Source organism: Lithobates pipiens, unplaced genomic scaffold (assembly GCF_037356315.1).
Source record: "Lithobates pipiens isolate NorthernLeopardFrog02 unplaced genomic scaffold, aLitPip1_a1.2 Scaffold_18, whole genome shotgun sequence".
Lineage (NCBI taxonomy): Eukaryota > Metazoa > Chordata > Amphibia > Anura > Ranidae > Lithobates > Lithobates pipiens.
The window spans coordinates 435,667,587-435,688,983 of record NW_027507758.1 but is presented as its reverse complement, the minus strand read 5'-3'; the positions used below and the strand labels follow the sequence as shown (position 1 = coordinate 435,688,983).

At 40.6% G+C, this 21,397-nt stretch overlaps 1 protein-coding gene across 6 annotated transcripts in view; it reads right to left on the bottom strand.

Annotated features, from left to right (window-relative positions):
- Positions 1-21,397, bottom strand: part of PLCH1 (phospholipase C eta 1) — a 400,513-nt gene that overhangs the window by 216,500 nt on the left and 162,616 nt on the right. For 4 of the 6 annotated variants that reach the window (XM_077488114.1, XM_077488117.1, XM_077488118.1 and 1 more), the window contains exon 1: positions 961-1,226. The exons of the other annotated variants lie outside the window; for them this stretch is intronic. In XM_077488114.1, coding sequence (XP_077344240.1) covers positions 961-1,042 — 82 coding nt within the window. In that variant the 5' untranslated portion in view covers positions 1,043-1,226. Of the gene's footprint in view, positions 1-960; positions 1,227-21,397 lie in introns of those variants that run through there. 6 annotated transcript variants of the gene reach the window in all.

The following is a 21,397-nucleotide window of genomic DNA, read 5'->3' as shown; positions in this document are numbered from 1 at the left end:
AGCTGCATGTGAGTAAATACTATAATACTTTATGACTTATGCATCCTAATAAAATGTAGCTAATAAAAAAATATATTAGAATTTGTAATTTATTGGTTCTGCATTTTACCTGATATATTAAACTGATCATTAAATACACGGTAATAAAAGCATTACTTTATTTCGATATTAAAAAATAATGCTTAATTTTATGAACAATGGATTGAATGCTCTACAATAAAGGTTACTGTATGCATTATAATGTTTGACTTTTGCGTCTTCTATTTAGACACAAACAGACTTGTGCAATATTGTTATCTGTAACACCTCTGAAAAATGACTGGAATACTAATGTGCATAGCAAAGGAAAAAAAAACACAATATCACGCCATAGAAAGACAGAAGGCTATACATAAATAATAAAATGAATTTTAAATGAAGCAATAATCAGCGTCAGGGTAAACTCATTTTTTAATCGCTTAAGTAAATGGAACTTTTCAGATCTTAGGTACGAATGAAGCGCCATTAAGAAAAACACGTTCTTTAAATTGTCAGAGGGCTTTAGCCCATTTTTTAAAATAGATGGCTAGAGCGCAGCTTGCCATGACATGGATATTTAAATGTGTGATTAATAGAGTGGAGGCAGCAACAGTCTAATATATTGTGACAGCGTGAACATCCCAAAGATCTGTGCTGGGAGTACGAAAATAAGTAACGTACAGCCTGTGGAAAGCATCCATAACCAGCGTTTCTTTAGTATGAACATTTGTTAGCACTTAGATATCATACAGCATCCTCCAACAATCTTGAACCACTTTCAAGAAAAAAATAAAACTTATATACTTCTGAAATTAGACCAATAACACCAAATGAAGTGAAGCTTACAAAACACACAACTCAAGCAGTTGAGGACACCCTAAAAAACACCAAAGACACGGGTCTAGAATAGGAACCAGGACAAAGTTTACAGCAGGTACTAACCCATTTGTGCCAGCCTGAATCCTTGTGAAGTGGCTACACTTCCTACCACATGGTACATCTCAGACGCCAGCAGGGAAGCCATTCGAGCTAAAAGAAAGTCCAGATGTTGCTTGAGAGCTTCTATGTTAAGGCAGATGATAGTTATTGTACCTGACAAGATCTGCTTCCCATTGCAGAATAAATCTAAACAGCTGAGCAGGAGCCACTAAGCTGCAACTCTGAGCAAAGGCTGTGTTGTCATCGTACGGTGAAAAAAAGCACTCTAATCCACTAAACATCAGGAGACTGTATTGTATGTAACCCAGTTCTCAGCTATTCAAAAAAAAAACACCACTAACATGGTTCAGTCCAACAGCAGCAGGCTTACAGCCGACGCACTATTCCTCTGGTAGTAACCCAAGGGGCAGTCTCAAGTCTATAGACATGAAAACATTGCATTCATTAACATGATGTGAAAAGGGTGAAAGTGCCAGCATATTTATGCATGCTGGAGATGAATCTGCTCTTTGGAATTTCTTGTCAAAATCATTCATTCATTCATATGTTCATTCATTCACAGGAGACAACTTCAGCTATGGCAAATGCATCATTAAGGATCTACAGTGGGCTGGCACATAATTATTTTAATATATTTGTTACAAATGCGTTGAAATGCAACCGTTTTTCACATTCTATGAGCCAATTAAATCTTGTAAAATATTCCAGGAATACTTTGTGTTGACCTGACCAATCTACTTGTTTCCAAAGCCTGACTGGAGCTAGTGATTTCTGCCAGGCTCTTAGTGTCTGTTTAAACCCAGGGAGACTTGACCTCCAGACTCGCCAAGGTTTATTCCAACCACTACTGCCATACAATACTAGTCTATTAAGGCCTGCTGAGCTTGAAAGTAAGCTAACTGTAGATGGAGGCTATAACACCCTACAGAGTTCTTTTTTTTTTTTTTTACCGTGCTATAAGAAAGTTGTACAGAATGAATAGTATTTTTGACTCTACAAGATTGAGTATGGATTCTGGGAATTAATAATCTTGTGTACGAAGAAGACCACATAGAGAAATACATTGTCTTCTTGGAAATGTATGTGTTTAATACTTGTAATAATAATATTAATTTTATAAATGCCTTTTTTAAATCACATGCCTTTAATTATATTCTACACATTTGTATGCAGGCCAAGCTGTGGAGAAAATGTAACAGTTACAGGGGTTGGGACAAACTAATGTACTGACAGCTTTAGTCATACGAGTTAAATCTTTTTTTATATAAAAAAAAAAAAGACTAGTGCTGTAACTGCTTAAAAAAGCGGGCACCTGAATATATACACTATATTGTCAAAAATATTGTGACACCTGCCTTTACACACACATGAACTTCAATGCCACCCCAGTCTTAGTCCGCAGGGTTCAATATTGAGTTGGCCCATCCTTTGCAGCTATACCAGCTTCAACTCTTCTGGGAAGGCTGTCCACAAAGTTTAGGAGTGTGTCCAAGTGCCAAAAAGTATTCAATGGTGACAAGTCCTCTACATGCTGACCCCTCTATGTGAAGTGCTCACTCCACAAAGGATATAACTTTTAGCCAGAGCTATAATGCTCATCTCCTCTAACTCCATCCATTCCAATAAGTGGTCTAGTGATAACCATCCCATCTCAAACCAGCAAGTCAGCCATAGGACAATCCAACTTTTAGCCAGAGCTATAATCCTTCTCTCCTCTAACGCCATCCATTCCAATAAGTGGTCTAGTGATAACAATCCCATCTCAAACCAGCAAGCCAGCCATAGGACAATCCAATGGGAAAATCTCATAGTGTAGTATTATTTATTAAAATAATTGAAAATGGTAACTCAAATCAGCCTGTAATATGATGTACAAGAGAAGGTGATGCCGCTCTCATCTCATCGGAGTCACATAAACTTTTTATATGGACTTATAATAGATTTATTTAGTTCACTTTCCTAATACTGATTTAAAGATTCTTTTGTTAGGTCCATCTTTTTGGTTTTATATATTCTGGTTTAATAGATGCATATGCATCCTTTAAAAGGGCAGTCACACGTTATTTAATATTGTCTTTATTCACTCAATGGTGTAGGTTGTTTTTTTGGATTATACCTTAATGTTATATAGGGGAACTTAATGCACCTACCTGATTCGTATTATGCCCTGGCACACTCCTGCATTTCCAGAGTGGCCATGTGCTCTGGGTGGCTGTCTTTTAATACCATATCCTACACATCCCTATTCTCTTCCTCTGTTTCCCTTGTATCTTCCCCTTGGTGGGTTTTTTTTTTCCTTAGCCACTTGCTTGTGCTACCAATACGATCTTTCCGTATATTAAAAATATGGTTACCTATAGGATAAGTGTTTGACTTTTCCCCCAAGTTGTCCTTTTTCTTGATTTTTTTTATTGTTACCTTTTTTTTCACAGAATCTTTGAGTATACCATGTACAGTGGTCTGGACTGAAATTGGTGTCTATGATTGATTTTTATGTGATTTTCTATAAATGTTGGAGGGCTTGTTGTTTTTTTTTTTTTTTTTTTGTGTGGATCTTTCCATTTGTCTAGTTACTTGAAAAATGTCTTAAATACATTTTGAAATAAAAAAGTCTTAGCTGAAGTTGGGCTTTAATTTGCTTGTGTGTCCAACTCAAACCATATCTGGAGTCTTAGAATTGTCTCTGAAATGGATTAGGTCATCTCTTACTGATTGCTGTCACTTTGTTTCTCTTGGCAGGTTCCAATCTGAAGTCAGTCCAGTCAAGTACGGGGTTCCTCAGGGCTCAATCTTGGGTCTCTCTCTTTTAGCATTTACATGTTTCCACTTGGCCAACTGTTTAGATCACATGGGCTCAATTATGACTTCTATGCTGATGACACACAGATATACATCCACACTAAACCGGATTCTACTTTGGCTGCTTCCCTCTTATCAACAGTATTTGTAATATAAAAACTTGGATGGCCCACAATTTCTTCAATTGTGACAAGACTGCTTATTGGCATCCCCCATCAATTAGGCAAGGCCAGTCCTAATAGCTTATCTGTAGATGGCCTTGTACTTGAGCTTCAGTCTAATTTGAAAAATCTAGGGGTGATATTTGATGCTAATTTAACCTTTGATCCACATGTACAAAATGTTGCCAGACCATCATTTTTTCTACTTGAGAAACATTGCTCGGCTACCTCCTATGCTATCATACACTGTAGCTGAAAAGCTAATCCATACATTTGTGTTCTCCTGACTTGACTACTGCAATGCTCTACTCACTGGTGTACCTAAATCCACTATCACTCGACTTCAATATGTTCAAAATTTTGCAGACAGAATACTGACTAGGTCTGATGCAAGTGATCAAATTACCCCTATCCTGGAGTACCTGCACTGGCTACTCATCAGGTTTCGCACAGACTTTAAGAATCTCTTGCTCACCTATAAGGCTCTTTATGGCTTGGCACCCCATTATATCTCTGAACTTTTATCAACTTACCCCCCCCCCCCTTTCATAACCTCCACTTCTCAAATCCTTGTCTTCTGTGTGTCCCCCCTACTCACCTACACTCAATGGGAGACTTCTGCTATGCTCCAAAACCCTGGAATTCACTTCCAAATAATGTCAGAGAGTCATCTTCTGTAAACTCATTCAAATAAAATCTAAAAATGTTTTTCTTTAGACAAGCTTTCCAATAATTGTCATTTTTTCCTTTATGTTATCCTGTGCATTTCTTGTGTTTTCCTTTTAAAGCACTTTGAGATGCTACCTTTAAAGGCGATATATAAAATAATGTTTATTATTATTATTATTATTATTATTATTATTATTATTAATAAAACAACCATCCTGCAGAATGTGTTACATCCATAGAAATATAATAAGCAAACACAAGGCTAAAATATATAATAAAATAAAATTATTCTCATCAACATGAGCTAATTCAATAATGGCCTAAAATATTAGAGAATTCATAAATCCTCCATAACCAAAGAAAAAAAAAAAAAGGATACGACAACTGACACTTTTTGAGAGTGAATTGTGAACAAATCTTTTAAGTAGACTTGTTTTGAAAACTGCAATTGTGTATATGGGACATTGGATTTGTTCTGCACAGAAGACTGACGAAGTACAGTAGTCTTTATTGTATGAAATCTTACAATGTACTTTATTTACTTTAACTATTCTACTCGCATTCTGGGGCATATGTATTTCAATCATTTATAAGGACAAGTGTGTTTTTCAACTGACATCTTGTAACCGTGAGAAAATCAGTTTCAGCTGTACATACTGAGAAACGAGTAGTGAACATCTTCCCGGACTAGGGCTATAGGGTAAACAGCTGGCACATTGCTGTCTTCTTGTAATAAGACAAAATGCACTACTGATAAAGCAAGATTAGCCCTGCATCTTCCACACTCTGCTCAGGCACGGCAGGAAAAATCTGTTACAATGGATCTTGTGCCAAATACATACAAATATACACTGGGCATACACAAGTAGATTTTTTTCATCCATAAAGACACACAATACATAACTTATGTGTTTAATGGAGATCTATAATCACAGCATATTGGTTCATTTTATAATGTCTGCATTGTAATGACAACACAAACAAAAGTGATTACTGACAATCCAATATAAGTTTACTTGAAAAATATCTTTTGTGTTGTGAATTCTGCCTGCTGGCCATCTCTTTCCACAACTTCTTGCATGTTTTGCAGCTTCTGTTCTGCTGTTTACTGTCAATTTCTAAGGACTATATATCCCATGGCACCTTGCTGCCTGCAAGCAGTAATTCCTTTACTGACTCATGACTCCTGAAACCCCTCCTCTTAGGACCCCTGTAATTCAGAAGATAGGCTCTGTGAAATGTATGAAAATGTGTGACATAGTAGTGCTACTCACAGGGCATAGTGAATACGTGCCAAAGAGTTCAAAGAAGCAAATGTGTGTGGGGGTCTTCATAAAGTAATTTTCCAAACTTCAACATTATTCAGATTATTAGAAAAAGGGGAGAACTAATTGAAAACAATGTGGGGATTAATATATGATTTAACATTTTTGACCTTAGATACTTTTTAAAAGAGAAGTATGGGTTTAGCCTGGGTTGACACTTGTGGGAACACAGACATCGCATGTGGGTCACAATCTCACTGCTGTGCCAATCGCATGGGATGTCTGTGCAATGCGAGTTCAGCCATACAGTTATATGGCTGAACTCTCATTGGATTCGCAGGAAAATAGTGCACTTTTTTTCCCCTCACTGGAATTGGGTCGCATGGGTGTTCTCACTCATGCGATCTTATTAGTTTGCAAATTCACAGATCACACTGTAATTTGTGAACCCATCTGGGGGTGTCATTAACAAACTGTATTGACACCCACAGCGGTTTGCAGAGGGCAGTGTGAACTGCCTGCAGGAGAGATGCGATACGGGAACCAGTGCTGTAATTGCGCTAGTTCCCACATCGCTACAGTGTGAACCTAGGCTTAGGTAAAAAAATTAAAATTATGCTTAACTAGGTGGATGCATCATCGATCCAATGCTGCATCCACTCCCAGCTGGCTCCAAGACCGAGAACACTTTTCTTCAGGCTGCAGAGAACTGGTGACTGTCAGTTCTGCCCCTCCAGTGCTCACTGGAGCACTGAGCTGTGGAGGGGGTGGGACCGGCTGGCTCAGCCTCTCAGCAATGCGCCAAGGGGCTGAGCCAGCTGCCAGTCCAGGCATCTGGGCGGATACCAACCATATGGTTAGGAACTTTTCAGAGTCTGGACCGACTCTGCGACTTCAGCCTGCTGTTGGATAAAAATAGGTCACAGGAGTGTAGAATGAACTGCACTCCTGTGATCCATAGGAGAAATATAGCTAAAAAAGCTTTGGCTTTACTTTTCCTTAAGATTTTTATGGTCAATTTTAATCATTACAAACAAGCAAATGACCATTTAAACTAGCATTCCTAAAATGCCTTATAGTAGATGGTCCATACAGATATCACAGATGAATGCGTACAGATTTTTTTTTTTTAACTCTCATTACCCATATTTTGTCATTTTTTTATGGCAGAATTCCTACCTTTTTAGGTAAACTAATGTAAAGATAATACATCATCAGCCTAAAGTGGTTTTATAGTGTTCTGACATGAAATAAAACAATCTAATACAACCTATCTTAAGGCTGGGTTCACTCCTAATACTGATGCAGCTCACAGCAGGGGGTCCAGTGCGTCCCATTCACAGCATCAAGTTCGATTTCAGTGCAAATTTTGGGCCAGAATTCGGACCCGAAACTGACCAAAAGACACACAGGTCTCCTGTGCAAATTCGCATCGGAGCCACAGCGGAGACATGTGAATCGGCTCCACAGAGACTGACTGACAATTGCACCATCAAAATTGCCGTCTTTTTTTTTCACAAATAGAGCTTTCTTTTGGTGGTATTTGATCACCTCTGCGGTTTTTATTTTTTGCGCTATAAACAAAAAAAGAGCGTCAATTTTGAAAAAAAAATGCATTCTTTTTTACGTTTTGCTATAATAAATATCCCCCAAAAATCAGTTCTATAAAAATGCATTGATTACTGTGTAAATGACACTGGCTGTGAGGGGGTTAACCACTAGGGGCGATGAAGGGGTTAAGTGTGTCCTAGGGAGCGATTCTAACTGTGGGGGGATAGGCTACTAGTCACATGACAGCGATCACTGCTCTCGATGACAGAGAGCAGTGGTCTTTGTCATGACACAAGCCAGAATAGGGAAATGCCTTGTTTACATAGGCCATCCTTTCTCAACCTTTTTAGCCCAGGGGAACCCTTAAAATAATTTTCAGGTCTCAGGGAACCCCTGATAAAACCCATTCATTGGGGGTCAATGGGAACAATGCCCCTTATTTTGGTGGTCAGTGTAAGAATAGCCCCCTTACAGAGAGCTATAAAGATCATTGGTGTCATACCACTGGCTCCTCCAAGTGGCATTGGCTCAGAACTATGTAGACACCATCAAACATAAGGTAAATCAGCCACAGCTCAAGGAACCCCTAGCCACCTCTGGAGGAACCCTAGGATTCCACGGAACCCTGGTTGAGAATGGCTGACATAGGCACTTCCCTGTTCTGAGGTTCTGTCACATGATCGCCAGCAGACCAGCGGACATCGAGTCTGCCGGTCCCACGGGCAGTCACGCTGTATGCGGTGGGCGCCTGCTATCCCCGGCTCTTAAAGGGGATGTACGTAAGTATGCTCATTTTCCCACCGCTGCCATTGAGCCGACGTACAGTATATCAGTGTGTGGTGGTCGGCAACTGGTTAAGGCAGCTGAGAAATAGTATGTCTCTTCTGGATTTAAAAGTCTGCCTGTTTGCATCTTTTGGAACAAAGTTCCACTTCAAAGCAGAACTAAAGACTAAACACAACAATTGGAAACCGGTAGCCTTTTTATTGCAGATAACATATGCAATATCTCTTCTGCAATAAAGTACACTTATCTGCCTGTTTATAATCCTCTACGGAATAAACACTGAGCTCTGCATGCATATGCGCTGGAGTGACATCATCCCACGCTGGCCAATCGCAACTGCCGAAGACCGGCACCCAAAATAAACCAAAGGGAGAAGATGCCAATGCTTCACAGGCACCAGACTTTTGGAACTAAGGTAAGTAATTGTGCCTACAGTTCCGATTTATTGACAGTGAAGCTGAGAATGTTCACAGAATAAATTGTGTGACTATTCACTTCTATTATCAAATAATGTGCAGATGAAGTAAAAGGGATTTTCTTTTCACACGACTGGATAAATGAAGTGAATCTTCACACATTTCATTGTGTTGACATTCTCAATTCATTAAGCAAATCAACCTCAATGTCTTAGTATCCAAAAAAGTGGCAGTGATGAGTGGTGTGCTTGGAATGGTTTATACTGGCTTTCAGTCTTGTTCTTAAAGCAGTATTAAATCAAAAACCTAAAATTAAAAATATTGCAGCCTAGTAATCATTCAAAGCATTAGTTTTCTATTCAAGGGATTTTATCATTTTTGTAATTCTTGTGGCTCTATTTCCTTATACCTATATTTGGAGTTTTAACCTACCTGCTGGAATACTAACAGAGAAAAGACACAGCTACTGTTCGGAGGATAACAAATTCTTTGCAATACAGGCATTCAACCCATTATTAGCTGGTGAGTGAGGGCACATAAGAGGGGAGCACGGCATGGCACTTTATTGAAAACACCAACGTTGGAAGACGTTATCAATCACATTCTATATAACTTATTGTTTACATAAAGGATTTTTTGCACAAAGCACTGATTGCACTTTTGTTATAGAAATGTATATGAACTTTGCATGTGGAATATGATTTAAATACTAGAAAATGCATTTCCTGGAGAAAATGCGTGGGAATGCTGAATACAATCAAAATTGCCCCATCATATTGCCCCCATCAAAACTGCCCCATCATATTGCCACCATCAAAACTGCCCCATCAAAACTGCCCCCATCAAAACTGCCCCCATCAAAACTGCCCCATCCTATTCCTCTATTATAAATCAGTACATGGCGTGTCTGTGCTCTCCCCCGGGCTCTGTAATCTGAGATACTCCAGCCGCCTCCCCCCACTGCCCATCACTGTGTATAAGAAGCTATGGTAACCATGGAAACAAAACAGACAACAAAAGCCTGGATGCCTTAATTTAATGAAATTTCCTGAAATGATCACTTAGCGTAAACAGCTTTTTCACAAAAACTGTAAACGATATCAAACTGAAAAGATATAGCCAGATGAATATTTTGTGAACATTTTAAAGTTTGTTTGGCGTCTGTAGGTGAAAGTATGAAGGAGCTGAAACTTTTGGGAGCGGAAGAAGATTTTAAGGATTTGAACCATGCTCATGCTTCAGCATTAAAAAGCTTAATATTTTAAAAAGTATAAATAGTAGAAAAAGTTGAATGGCTTTAATTGCTGAAAGTATGCAGAAGTTACTCAGAGCCAAAAAACTTACGGAATAAAATTAAAATTAATAATAAATAAAAAAACTAATAACAATAGTGGGACTGCTGAAGCATTCCCACTAATTATGTGATAAAGTTATAAAGTTGTATATAAAGTTGTATATAACTTATTGTTGAGACAGCGCGGGTTACATATACTAATATACTGGCTTTCAGCCTTGTTCCTAAAGCAGTATTAAACCTAAAATGTATTATATTGCAGCCTAGTAATCAATCAAATCATTTGTTTTCTATTTTTAGACTTTTTCCCTCTTTTTTTCACCTGGTGATCTGGCCAGTAACACGCCTATTATTATATTAGGGTGCCTCCACTCTGGATGAAGGAGCACAGAGGGCACCTTTTGACAGAAGCATTGTCAGTATTGGGGGAAGGGGGGGGGGTTATGTACTAGCAGATTTAAACTTTTAACAAACTGAAGCCAAACTCCAGCTAATATTTTGTAAGCAGTTACAACAGTTTTTTTTTTTTTTTTAATAAAGGGATAAAGGTTTTACATAAATAAAAGCTGACCCCTTGTCAGTGGTGATTGGTTTGCCTCATCTCTGTAACTGACACATCTGAAAGAGAACTTGTAAAAACTTACCGGCTGGATAAAAAGATGAAAATATAACAAAAAAAGACTAAAAAATAAAACAAATGTAGCCATCACATCTAGGAACTGGTAAGTTGCAATATAATCAATGTTTGCTTTTGGGTTTACTACTGCTTTAAATAAAAAGTTCTTTAAGCTCCAGCTAACATTTCTGGTACCCTTTCACTATCATATTGTGATCATTCATTCATGCTTTTTCAGGTCCTTTACTGCCTCCCAACCAGAACAACCTTGTGATTACCTAACCATCCAGGCGTGGGAGAACCTGCCTGGCCTGGCACTGTGTCTGTCTCTGAGTCTCCGAAGAGAGAGCGCTGACACTTCCTTTTGATTTTAAGCATTGTGATTTTAATACATTTTAACTTCAAAGCCCACAGTGAATGAAAGCATGACCAAACTTCAGCCTGACAATCAGAAGTACTTTACTGTTAATCCTATGACTCTTTCTGAGGACAAAGGCCAGGTGCAAAAGCTGGAGAGAAAAGAGTTATGTACATGATGTAACAAACCTTTTTTTAAAAAAAAAAAAAGCAGATTTGATGGACCACTTTACTTTTTATGGCATCACTCTCAGCTGTGACAATATCAGCCAGTAGGCTCTACCTTACATCCTTCCAGGAATTGTAGACCAAGGGAAACACCACCACTTTTCCTTCTCTGCATCTTTCATACATCAGCCCTACATCAGCTGGGTACACAGATTGAAATTTGGCTGATTTGGCAGGAATTGGTCCAAGTTCGAGGTGTGTGTGGCCCTCCCTGTCCAACAGAAGTCAACTGGTAGATTGCTCTCTCCCCATTGTGGTTTTGCATGCTGACAGCAGGGCTCCTTAGCTGTCAACATACATGAGCACAATAGGAAGGATTCCTTCATCTACCTTCCTTGTGTGGATGGAGGAATGAAAAAAAAAAAAAGCTATGGGTGTTTAAAAGACTTTTATTTCTGGATGAGAAAATCCTGTCCTTGCCTAGTGTCTGTTGTATTACTGTACTGTACAATCTATGTGACATGTTGGCACTCTATAAATAAAAAGGTAGTAATTTTCAGCTTTTCAAATTCAATTACAAGCTATTCAAACTATTGTAAATGTAATTTTCTTCATTATACTCCTGGCATGCCGTATTACAGCCAAATAGAAAATACCCAGAGCCCTACAGAGAATTGGAAAACAGTTTGTGATTTCTTATGTAATCAGAAGAAAACCCTGCTATTTACATGCTAACAATTTATTAATTCCGCTCTTGGCTAGTATAATAGTATTAAAATTGTAGAACTCAAATCTTTTACATGTAGATGCATCTCAAAAAATTTGAATATCATTAAAAGGTTCATTTATTTTGGTAATTCAATTCAAAAAGTGAAGCTCATATATTATATAGATTCATTACACACAGAGTGATATATTTCAAGCATTTCTTTCTTTTAAATTTGATGATTATGGCTTTCAGCTGGTGAAAACCTAAAATGCAGTATCTCATAAAAATTTGAATATTGTGAAAAAGTTCAATACTTTAGACTCATAGGGGGTTATTTACAAAAGGTAAATCCACTTTGAACTGCAAGTGCACTTGGAAGTGCAGTCACTCTAAATCTAAGGGGTAGATCTGAAATGAGTGGAAGCTCTGCTGATTTTATCATCCAATCATGTGCAAGCTAAAATGCTGTTTTTTATTTTCCTTGCATATCCCCCTCGGCTCTACCATGACTTTACTTCCAAGTGCACTTTCAGTACAAAGTGGATTTGCCTTTAGTAAATAACCCCCATGGTGTCACACTCCAATCAACTTATTAACTCAAAACACCAGTAAAGATTTCCCAAGCTTTTAAATGGTTTCACAGTCTGGTTCATTGACTTACATAATCATGGGGAAGACTGCTGACTTGAAAGTTGTCCAGAAGACAGTTATTGACACCCTCCACATAAAGTGTAAGTCACAATAGGGCATAGCTAAAGAAACTGCCTGTTCACATAGTGCTGTATCCAAGCATATTAAAAGAAAGTTGAGTGGAAGGAAAAAGTGTGGTAGAAAAAGGTGCACAAGGAACAGCACTAACCACATTCTTGAAAGAATTATGAAGCCATTCAAGAATTTGGTGGAAAGTCGCAAGGAGTGGACTACAGCTGGTGTCAGTGCTTCAAGAGCCACCACACACAGAGACGTATCCAGGACATGGGCTACAACTGTCACATTCCTTGTGTCATGCTACTTATGAACCAGAGACAACCTCAGAAGTTTCTTAAATGTTGCTCAGTTATCCAAAGTCCTCTTTTTGGATGAAAGTAAATTTTGCATTTAATTTGGAAATCAAGGTTCCAGAGTCTAGAGCAAGAGTGGAGAGGCAATGAATCCAAGTTGAATGAGCTCCAGTGTGAAGTTTCCACAGTCAGTGGTCATTTGGGGAGCCATGTCATCTGCTGGAGTTGGTCCACTGTGTATCATCAAGTCCAAAATCAGCACAGCCCTCTACCAGGAAATTCTAGAGCACTTCATGCTTCCCTCTGTTGACCTTGGCACCAGCCCACACTGCCAAAAGTACCAATACCTGGTTTAATGATCATGGTATCATTGTGCTTAATTGGCCAGCAAACTCGTCTGACCTAAACCTCTGTGGGATATTGTTAAGAAAAAGATGAGAGACACCAGACCCAACAATCCAGATGAGGAGAAGACCGCTATCAAAGCAACCCGGGCTTCCATAACACCTCAGCAGTGCCACAGGCTGATCGCCTTAATGCCACACCGCATTGATGCGCTAATTCATGCAAAAGGAGCCCCGACCAACTAATTAGTTCATACTATACTGTACATGGACATACTTTTAAGTAAGCCAAAATTTCTGTATTAAAAATCCTTTTTTTCCTCTTATGTAATATTCAAATTTTCTGATATACTGACTTCTGGGTTTTCACAACTGTAAGCTATAATCATAGGAATTAAAAGAAAGAAATGCTTGAAATATATCACTCGTGCAGGTCTGGGAGATATTTCAAGCACCTACAGGTAAGCCTTAATTTAGGCTTACCTGTAGGTTAAACTGGTTGTAAAGAGTTTACAACCACTTTAAAGTGGTTGTAAACCCTTACAACACACTTTGACCTACAGGTAAGCCTAGATTAAGGCTTACCTGTAGGTCCAAGAAATATCTCCCAAACCTATACGGTTTAGGAGATATTTGCCCGAAGACAGGCACCGCTGTCTATGGCGCATGCGCTGTAGACAGCGGTGCGCAGGCGCACTGAGCGTGGCATCGTCGATAACGAAGATGCCGCGCGTCTCGGCTCCCGTGCGCATGCGCGGGAGTGACGTCATCGCGGATTCGCCGAATGACAGCGGCGGAGCTGGGAGACCCCACCGAGAAGATGGATGCACCGGACTACAGGGGACAGCAGTGACTTCGCTGGCTCCTGTGTCAGTTAAGTGACACATAATGGGCTACTATGCGATGCATAGTAGTCCATTATGCTTTGCCTTTGCAGGGAATGAAAGAGGAAGTTAACCCATCAGGGTTTACTTCCTCTTTAAGTGATAGGTTTTCATTGATGATATTATAAACAGCTCATTACTCCTTCAAGAAAACAAACAGGTGATGGCTCAGTGAACACCAATTTTAAAGCTTACTGCTCATAGATTGGTAATGTTGTCTGATCTACTCTTGGCCATACATTACATTCTATGTATAAATGCACTGATGTATAACTGCTAGATTGCACTAGATAATTGACCATCGCTAAGAAATATGTTCGCCCCATACTATGTTAAGCATATTATTAGTGGTCTCAACACAAAGAGCAGAAACAAAAAGCTGCAACACAATTGGAAAGTTTTTTTCTGTGATGGTACATGTAAGAGTTTTTTATCATAAAAATATAAAAGCAATTGATCATTTTAGCTAAGAATAAAACATGGAAAAGGCAAAAACTATTGACAAAGCAACACCTTTTATTAAATAGTAAACAGCAATTTTAACACCATCCTGAGTTGTAAATATTCCCAAAAAAAGGAACCTAATGATCTGAAATCTTCATCTTTACATAGAAACCAAAAGGTGTAGTTTTGAACATATTCCAAAAGAATAAATAGTTTAATCGTTCATCCTCTAAATAGCCAATAAAGGGCATACTTTTTACCTGCAGTTAGATGGCAAATTTGGCAGTTGTAGCCATTGTTAGGATCATGTTGTTATACCCAGGAAACGGAATACAAATATTGATGGCTGTAAAGGAATGTAATTACTGCACCTGAAGATGTATATGTGCATTTCTGTTAGCATTACAATAGTAATATTAATATAGAAAAAAATGTAATGTTTGCTTATTTCAAGACACTAAAAGTGACCAGATACTATTGTATTCAGATGGTAACATCCTGACCCCTCTGGTGTTTGCACATTTCCCCCTTCAGAAAGCAGATGGAAAATTGCTCTTAATAAACAGCTTTCTCCTATCCTAAATAACTGCTTAGATCTCATCTTACTGAACTTCCTGTGAAATCATAGATCATTCAACTGCTGCTGGCAAAATAGACAGTTGAAGCTATTTTAGCTAAACACCTAAGAACACGGCTTGTATTACATATATCCTGGACGTTGTAAATTGCCTTTTCAGGCATAAGGTCTCATCTTGTGAAATGTTTGAACATTGCATTGAAAATTATTTTTAAATAATGGTGTGACGGGAGTCGTACTGGACAGAGGAAGCATTTACGGCGGACAGACTCCTCTTGAGTACGGGGGTCAGTGAAAAATAGAAATTATATTGTCTCACCCATACAATAGAGTATGGATCACAGCATGCCTGCTGTACAGAATAGCAAAGAGCAACTTTGCTGTAGCCAGATCAAGCCACTTTACATGGCAGGGATTTGATTAAAAAAGTAGGTCAAAAACTCTGCAAACAGAATAAAAGGCAGGGGCGCTTCAGACATCCCTGCAGACTGCATGCCATCTGCTAACTGTTACAATATATGATTTCTTTGCGATAAAAAAATTCAAAAAGTACACCGATGGTGGGCACATACATTTTCATGAAAGCTTCATTCAAAACAAACACAAAACAATAAGCTATAAAACTCGATATATACTTGTGTTTGCTTTAAATCTTTAGATGTGCAATTTGGAAAGAAATATAATGATCCTGAAAGTTGGTGTGCAGTTGAAATCTCTACACAAGGGGTAGGCAACCTTGGCACTCCAGCTGTGGTGAAACTACAAATCCCATCATGCCTCTGCCTCTAGGAGTCATGCCTGTGATTGTCAGGGTCTTTCAATGTCTCGTGGGACTTGTAGTAGTTTCATCACAGCTGGAGGGTTAAGGTTGCCTACCCCTGCTCTACACAACACTCTTCTGTTGTAGACAACCGACCACTGAACATAAAATAATTGTATCCAACAATGGGCATGTCAACATCCAGAACTGCCTCACTAAACAATATAGAATATAACTGAAGCTCAGGTGGGGTTCACACTTTTGTGATAGGTTGCAGTAACATGCATCGGTGTTGATTTACTGAAAGTGCAATGCAGCTCTGCATAGAAACCAATCAGCTTCCAGGTTTTATTATCAACGTTTAAATGAACAAGCTAAAGTTAGAAGCTTATTGGCTACCATGCACAGCTGCACCAGATTTTGCACTATCCAGTTTCAGTAAATCAACCCCATTGTGTCTTGCACTAACATACGTTGCATTAAGGAAGCCTATTAATTTTAAATGACTACTAACACATCCCAAATCCCAAAATGCACAGGACCCTTTAGTACAACACCAACGCTCGCTACTGTACTTGTGAGTTGGGGTGTCAATCAAAGTGGTACCACAACCTATTGCCACAGCCCACAGCCACACCTGGTAAAACATGTGCACTACCAAAATGCATAAGTGTGAATGGCCACTTAGTGAATAAAGCAAAGGTGTATTCCTTTTAGTCAGTCGCACAAATTTCTGGGGGTTTTTTAATCCCTTGCAGCCCCCTGCATATTCAAAGTCAACATAGCTTCCCATTATTTACTAAGTTAAGAAAACTTTCACTTTGCTAAGTGTATATTCTCTGTCTATTTAGTAAATGAGCTACAAATGTGACTAAAAAGCCCCAAAGGCAATCTGGAATTTGATGTTAAAAAATTTGAAATGTAAATCTGGCTCACAATTAAAGTGTATGTGAATGAAAACTTTTTTCTTCTTTTTCGTTTTGGATACAATTCGAAAGGGTTAGTAACTCTCTTTTATTGCTGTGTCCTTGCTGGAGAGAGTTACTCCTATGGTTGGTCCTGGTTACCAATGCAAATTTTTTAGTTGTCTCAGGTATAGAGAAGAAATCTTTTAATGGAAAATCCTGTTATAGTGAATAAGAATAGATATCTCCTTTATACTTCCTCCTGGTGCTCTGGGACAGGAAGTGATGAAAAATTTCCCCAAAGATGCACAGACAGCAAAGGTACAAAATTAATATGTTTTTTCTTGTTCAAGGATTTTATTGAAAAGATCAACAATTAACATACCAAGGAGGGCCATTGTGTTAAGATACCGTATTTATTGGCATAGAACATGCACTTTTGTCCCCTTAAAATTCCGGGGAAAATCGTGGGTGCGTGATACCCTGTTTCCCCAAAAATAAGACCTAGCGTGATTGTCGGTGATGGCTGCAATATAAGCCCTACACCCCATATAAGCCCAAGTTAAAGTCCTTGTAGTCTTATTTTCAGGGTAGGGCTTATTTTCGGGGAAACAGGGTAGGGCTTATTTGGGGGTAGGGCTTATATTGCAGCCATCACTGACAATCACGCTAAGTCTTATTTTTGGGGAAACAGGGTATATGCCGATCCCCTGCCGCTTGTGAGCCTCTTGGCCGTCCTCGGTGGCTTTCGGACGATCTCGCAGTCCCCTTTGAGCCGCCGAAAGCCGCTGAGAACGCCCAAAAGCCGTCGAGAACAGCCAAGACCTACCGAGCGCAGTCGAGATACACAGGACATCCAGCTCTGTATCTCGGCGGCACCATTTTTAAACGGCAAGGCTACACTGACAAGGCTGCATGACAAGGCTGCAAATGACACTGACAAGGCTGCAAATAAAACTGACAATGCTGCAAATAGCACTGTGCTGGCTGCAAATGACACTGACAATACTGCAAATGGCACTGTGCTGGCTGCAAATGACACTGACAAGGCTGCAGATAGACACTGACAAGGCTGCAATTTCGGCCGCCGAAACATATCGGCCGAAAATGGCCCTTTCGGCAAAAAGCCAAAAGAGAATTTCCGCCGATACTGGTGCCGAAAATGGGGCGGGGCTTGGCCCCGCCCATCACGGGGGTGTCATTCTGTCTTTAGCTCTCCTCCTCACCCATGCTGCAGTCAGCCTGTGGGGTCTCGCTCTAAAGTCCCCCTCTCCACAGCGGTGGCTGCATATGTCTCCTCAGCCAATGTGTAAATCAGCTGTGCAGGAGCTGGGCACACTGTTTACTGTGAAAGTGAAAGCAAAGGAGAGGCGTCTAGCAGTGTGTGCGGTGCTCTCTGCCTCCCTCTAGAGTGCAGTACCCAGCATGGAGATTAACCACTTGGGATCCGCGCTATTGCCAAATGACGGCATTAGCGCGGATCTACTTTTCCGGGACTACGTCTATTGACGTCGTCCCGGGTACGAGCGGCCTGCGCGCGCCCTGAGGGGCGCGTGCGGCGCGCTCTGTGATCGGCGAGTCCGTGAGACTCGCCTGATCACCGATCCGTGCAAGGGGTCGATCCCGACCCCTTATCACGTGATCAGCTGTCAGCCAATGACAGCTGATCATGTGATAGAACGGAGCCGGTAATCGGCTATTATTCCTCCTCGCGCTGACAGCGCGAGGAGAGAAAAAAAAAGCCGATCACCGGCGGCCGTGATCGGGACATCAGTCCCGATCATGGCCAGCAATACAGCTGACCACCTGCCCCCTGCCAGTGCCCACCTGCCCACCGCAGTGCCATCCTGAATAAAAGTGCCCCCCAGCAGTGCCCCTCAGCAGTGCCCATAGTGCCCACAGTGCCACCCACAGTGCCATCCAGCAGTGCCACCAACAGTGCCACCCACAGTGCCACCCACAGTGCCCACAATGTGCCTCAAAGGTGCTGCACCCCAGTGCCGCCCATCAGTGCCCAGCAGTGCCGCCCATCAGTGCCCAGCAGTGCCGCCCATCAGTGCCCAGCAGTGCCGCCCATCAGAGCCACCTATCAGTGCCACCTATCAGTGCCCATCAGTCCCATCTATCAGTGGTACCTATCAGTGCCCATCCGTGCCACCCATCCGTGCCACCCATCCATGCCATCTTATCTGTGCCCATCTTTGCCCATCAGTGCCGCCTTATCTGTGCCCATCGGTGCCGCCTTATCTGTGCCTATTAGTGCCGCCTTAACTATGCCTATCAGTGCCCACCAGTGCAGCCTATCAGTGCCCACCAATGCAGCCCATCAGTGCCCACCAATGCAGCCCATCAGTGCCCACCAATGCAGCCATCAGTGCCGCCTAATCAGTGCACTTCAATGAAGGAGAAAAATGACCCGTTTGCAAAATTTTATAACAAACTATTAAAACATTTTTTTTTTTTTTTTTTTTTTGCATCTTTTTTTGTTTGTTTAGCAAAAAATAAAACTCCCAGCTGTAACTAAATACCACCAAAAGAAAGCTCTATTTGTGGGAAAAAAATGATAAAAATTTCATTTGGGTACAGTGTTGTATGCCCGCGCAATTGTCATTCAAAGTGCATCAGCGCTGAAAGCTTAAAATTGGTCTGGGACTGAGGGGGGTTTAAGTGCCCAGTAAGCAAGTGGTTAATGTACAGAGCTGCAGCTGCCAATTTAAAAAAAAGACTGTCTATATATATATATATATATATATATATATATATATATATATATATATATATGTTTGTATGCCTGTGTGTTGTGTGTGTGTGTGTGTGTGTATGTGTGCATGTTTGTGTATATATATATATATATATATATATATATATATATATATATATACACACATGTGTGTGATATGTGTGCATGTTTCTATGTATGTGTGTTAAGTGTGTATGTTTCTATGTGTGTGTGCGCGCATGTATGTGTTATATGTGTGTTGTATGTTTATATGTGTGTATGTTTATATATATGTGTGTGTGTGCGTTTTTATATGTGTGTGTTTATATGCACTGGTGAGGCACAGGCAGGCTACATGGCAGGCACTGGTAGGCTGCTGGGCACAGTGAGGCTGCATTGATCTCCTGTAGCATGTCCGCAGTCTCTGATCAGCTCCTGTACCATGCCTGCAGTCTCTGACCAGCTCCTGTACCATGCCTGCAGTCTCTGACCAGCTCCTGTACCATGCCTGCAGTCTCTGACCAGCTCCTGTACCATGCCTGCAGTCTCTGACCAGCTCCTGTACCATGCCTGCAGTCTCTGATCAGCTCCTGTACCACACCTGAAGTCTCTGACCAGCTCCTGTAGCATGCCTGCAGTCTCTGGCCATCTCCTGTAGCATGCCTGCAGTCTCTGACCAGCTCCTGTACTATGCCTGCAGTCTCTAAATTGTTTGCATGTTAAAGATTCCGGTCTCAAGTTTAGACCAGCTGCCGGTTCTGGTGTGAGAGAGAGTTCAAACATCTCAGAGGCAAGTGTAAAAACAGCTTTTTAAAAGGCTTGCGCCACTGGGCAACTCCACCAGATATGCAGGTGCGTACCAAGTTCAGAACAGCCGTGGAAACTGAGAGCCGAGTGATTGGGTGCGAACTTGGCAATTCTGGCAGGGACTGGCAGGGACCAAGTACCAGCGTGTAATTACCTTGTAACTTCAACCACAATTACATTTGGTGAGGAGGACTTTGTAGTTGACCAGATTTCAGACTATTCTGCGGTTTCAAAAGTGCGACCTAGGTAATTTTCCCAGTTAGAAACATACGAGGGGGGATGGGGGGCCTTTATCTGGCTTGACTAGAAATTGAGAATATAGAGTCGAGATCAGCCCTCTAATCTGTGTATCCCGTATACAAACGTGCTCAAACTGTGAAAGTTGGTTCAGGGAAACGTCTGTAGCATATGGGGTAAAAAAATTATTTATTTGCAAATAACTGAATATTTTGTATTGGGGAAGTCCAAATGACTCGCATAGGGCTCAGAAGGGTAGACGTGATGACAATGAGACCATATTGTGTAGTCGAATGAGGCCAGTTGTATACCAGGCCTGAAACACCGCAGGAGATTCCCAGGCTGGATAGAAGGCAGGATTTTTAAGGAATGACAGGATTGGATTGTGCTTAGACTGTAGGCTGTATGTGGTTTTGTGCCTACCCTACAATGAGAGAGAGTGTTTTGTGATAGGGTTGGTTAAAGATGTTGGGCACAGTCATAGGAGATTTACTAAATAATAATAAAGGATTTTTTTCAGCTGCGTGGTACTTAGGCAAATGTGCTAATTGAGCAGCTTTGTAGTATGCTGCGAAATTAGGGAAGCCCAAGCCTCCACGTAATTTGGGAAGGTAGAGCGTGGGTTTGGGTAGTGTCGGTCTTACCATGACCAAGCTAAACAGTGTTGTTCTCCGTTGAATAATCCATAGAAAATGTGCAGGTACGGGTATTGGAAGGACCTTGAACAAATATAAAAATTTAGGGGAGTAAAGCAATTTTGATTACGTTCATTTTCCTGAGTCAGGAAAGTCGGAGGGACAAACATCTCATTGATAGGTCCATCACCTGTTTTATCAGGGGCGGATAATTGGCTGCAAATAAATCAGTGCTATTGGCAGTAAGCTGAATGCCTAAATAGGGAAGGCAATACCTGGCCCACGTAAAGGGTAGTGCCGTTTGGGCTAAGCGTAACTCTGCCTCAGTGAAATATT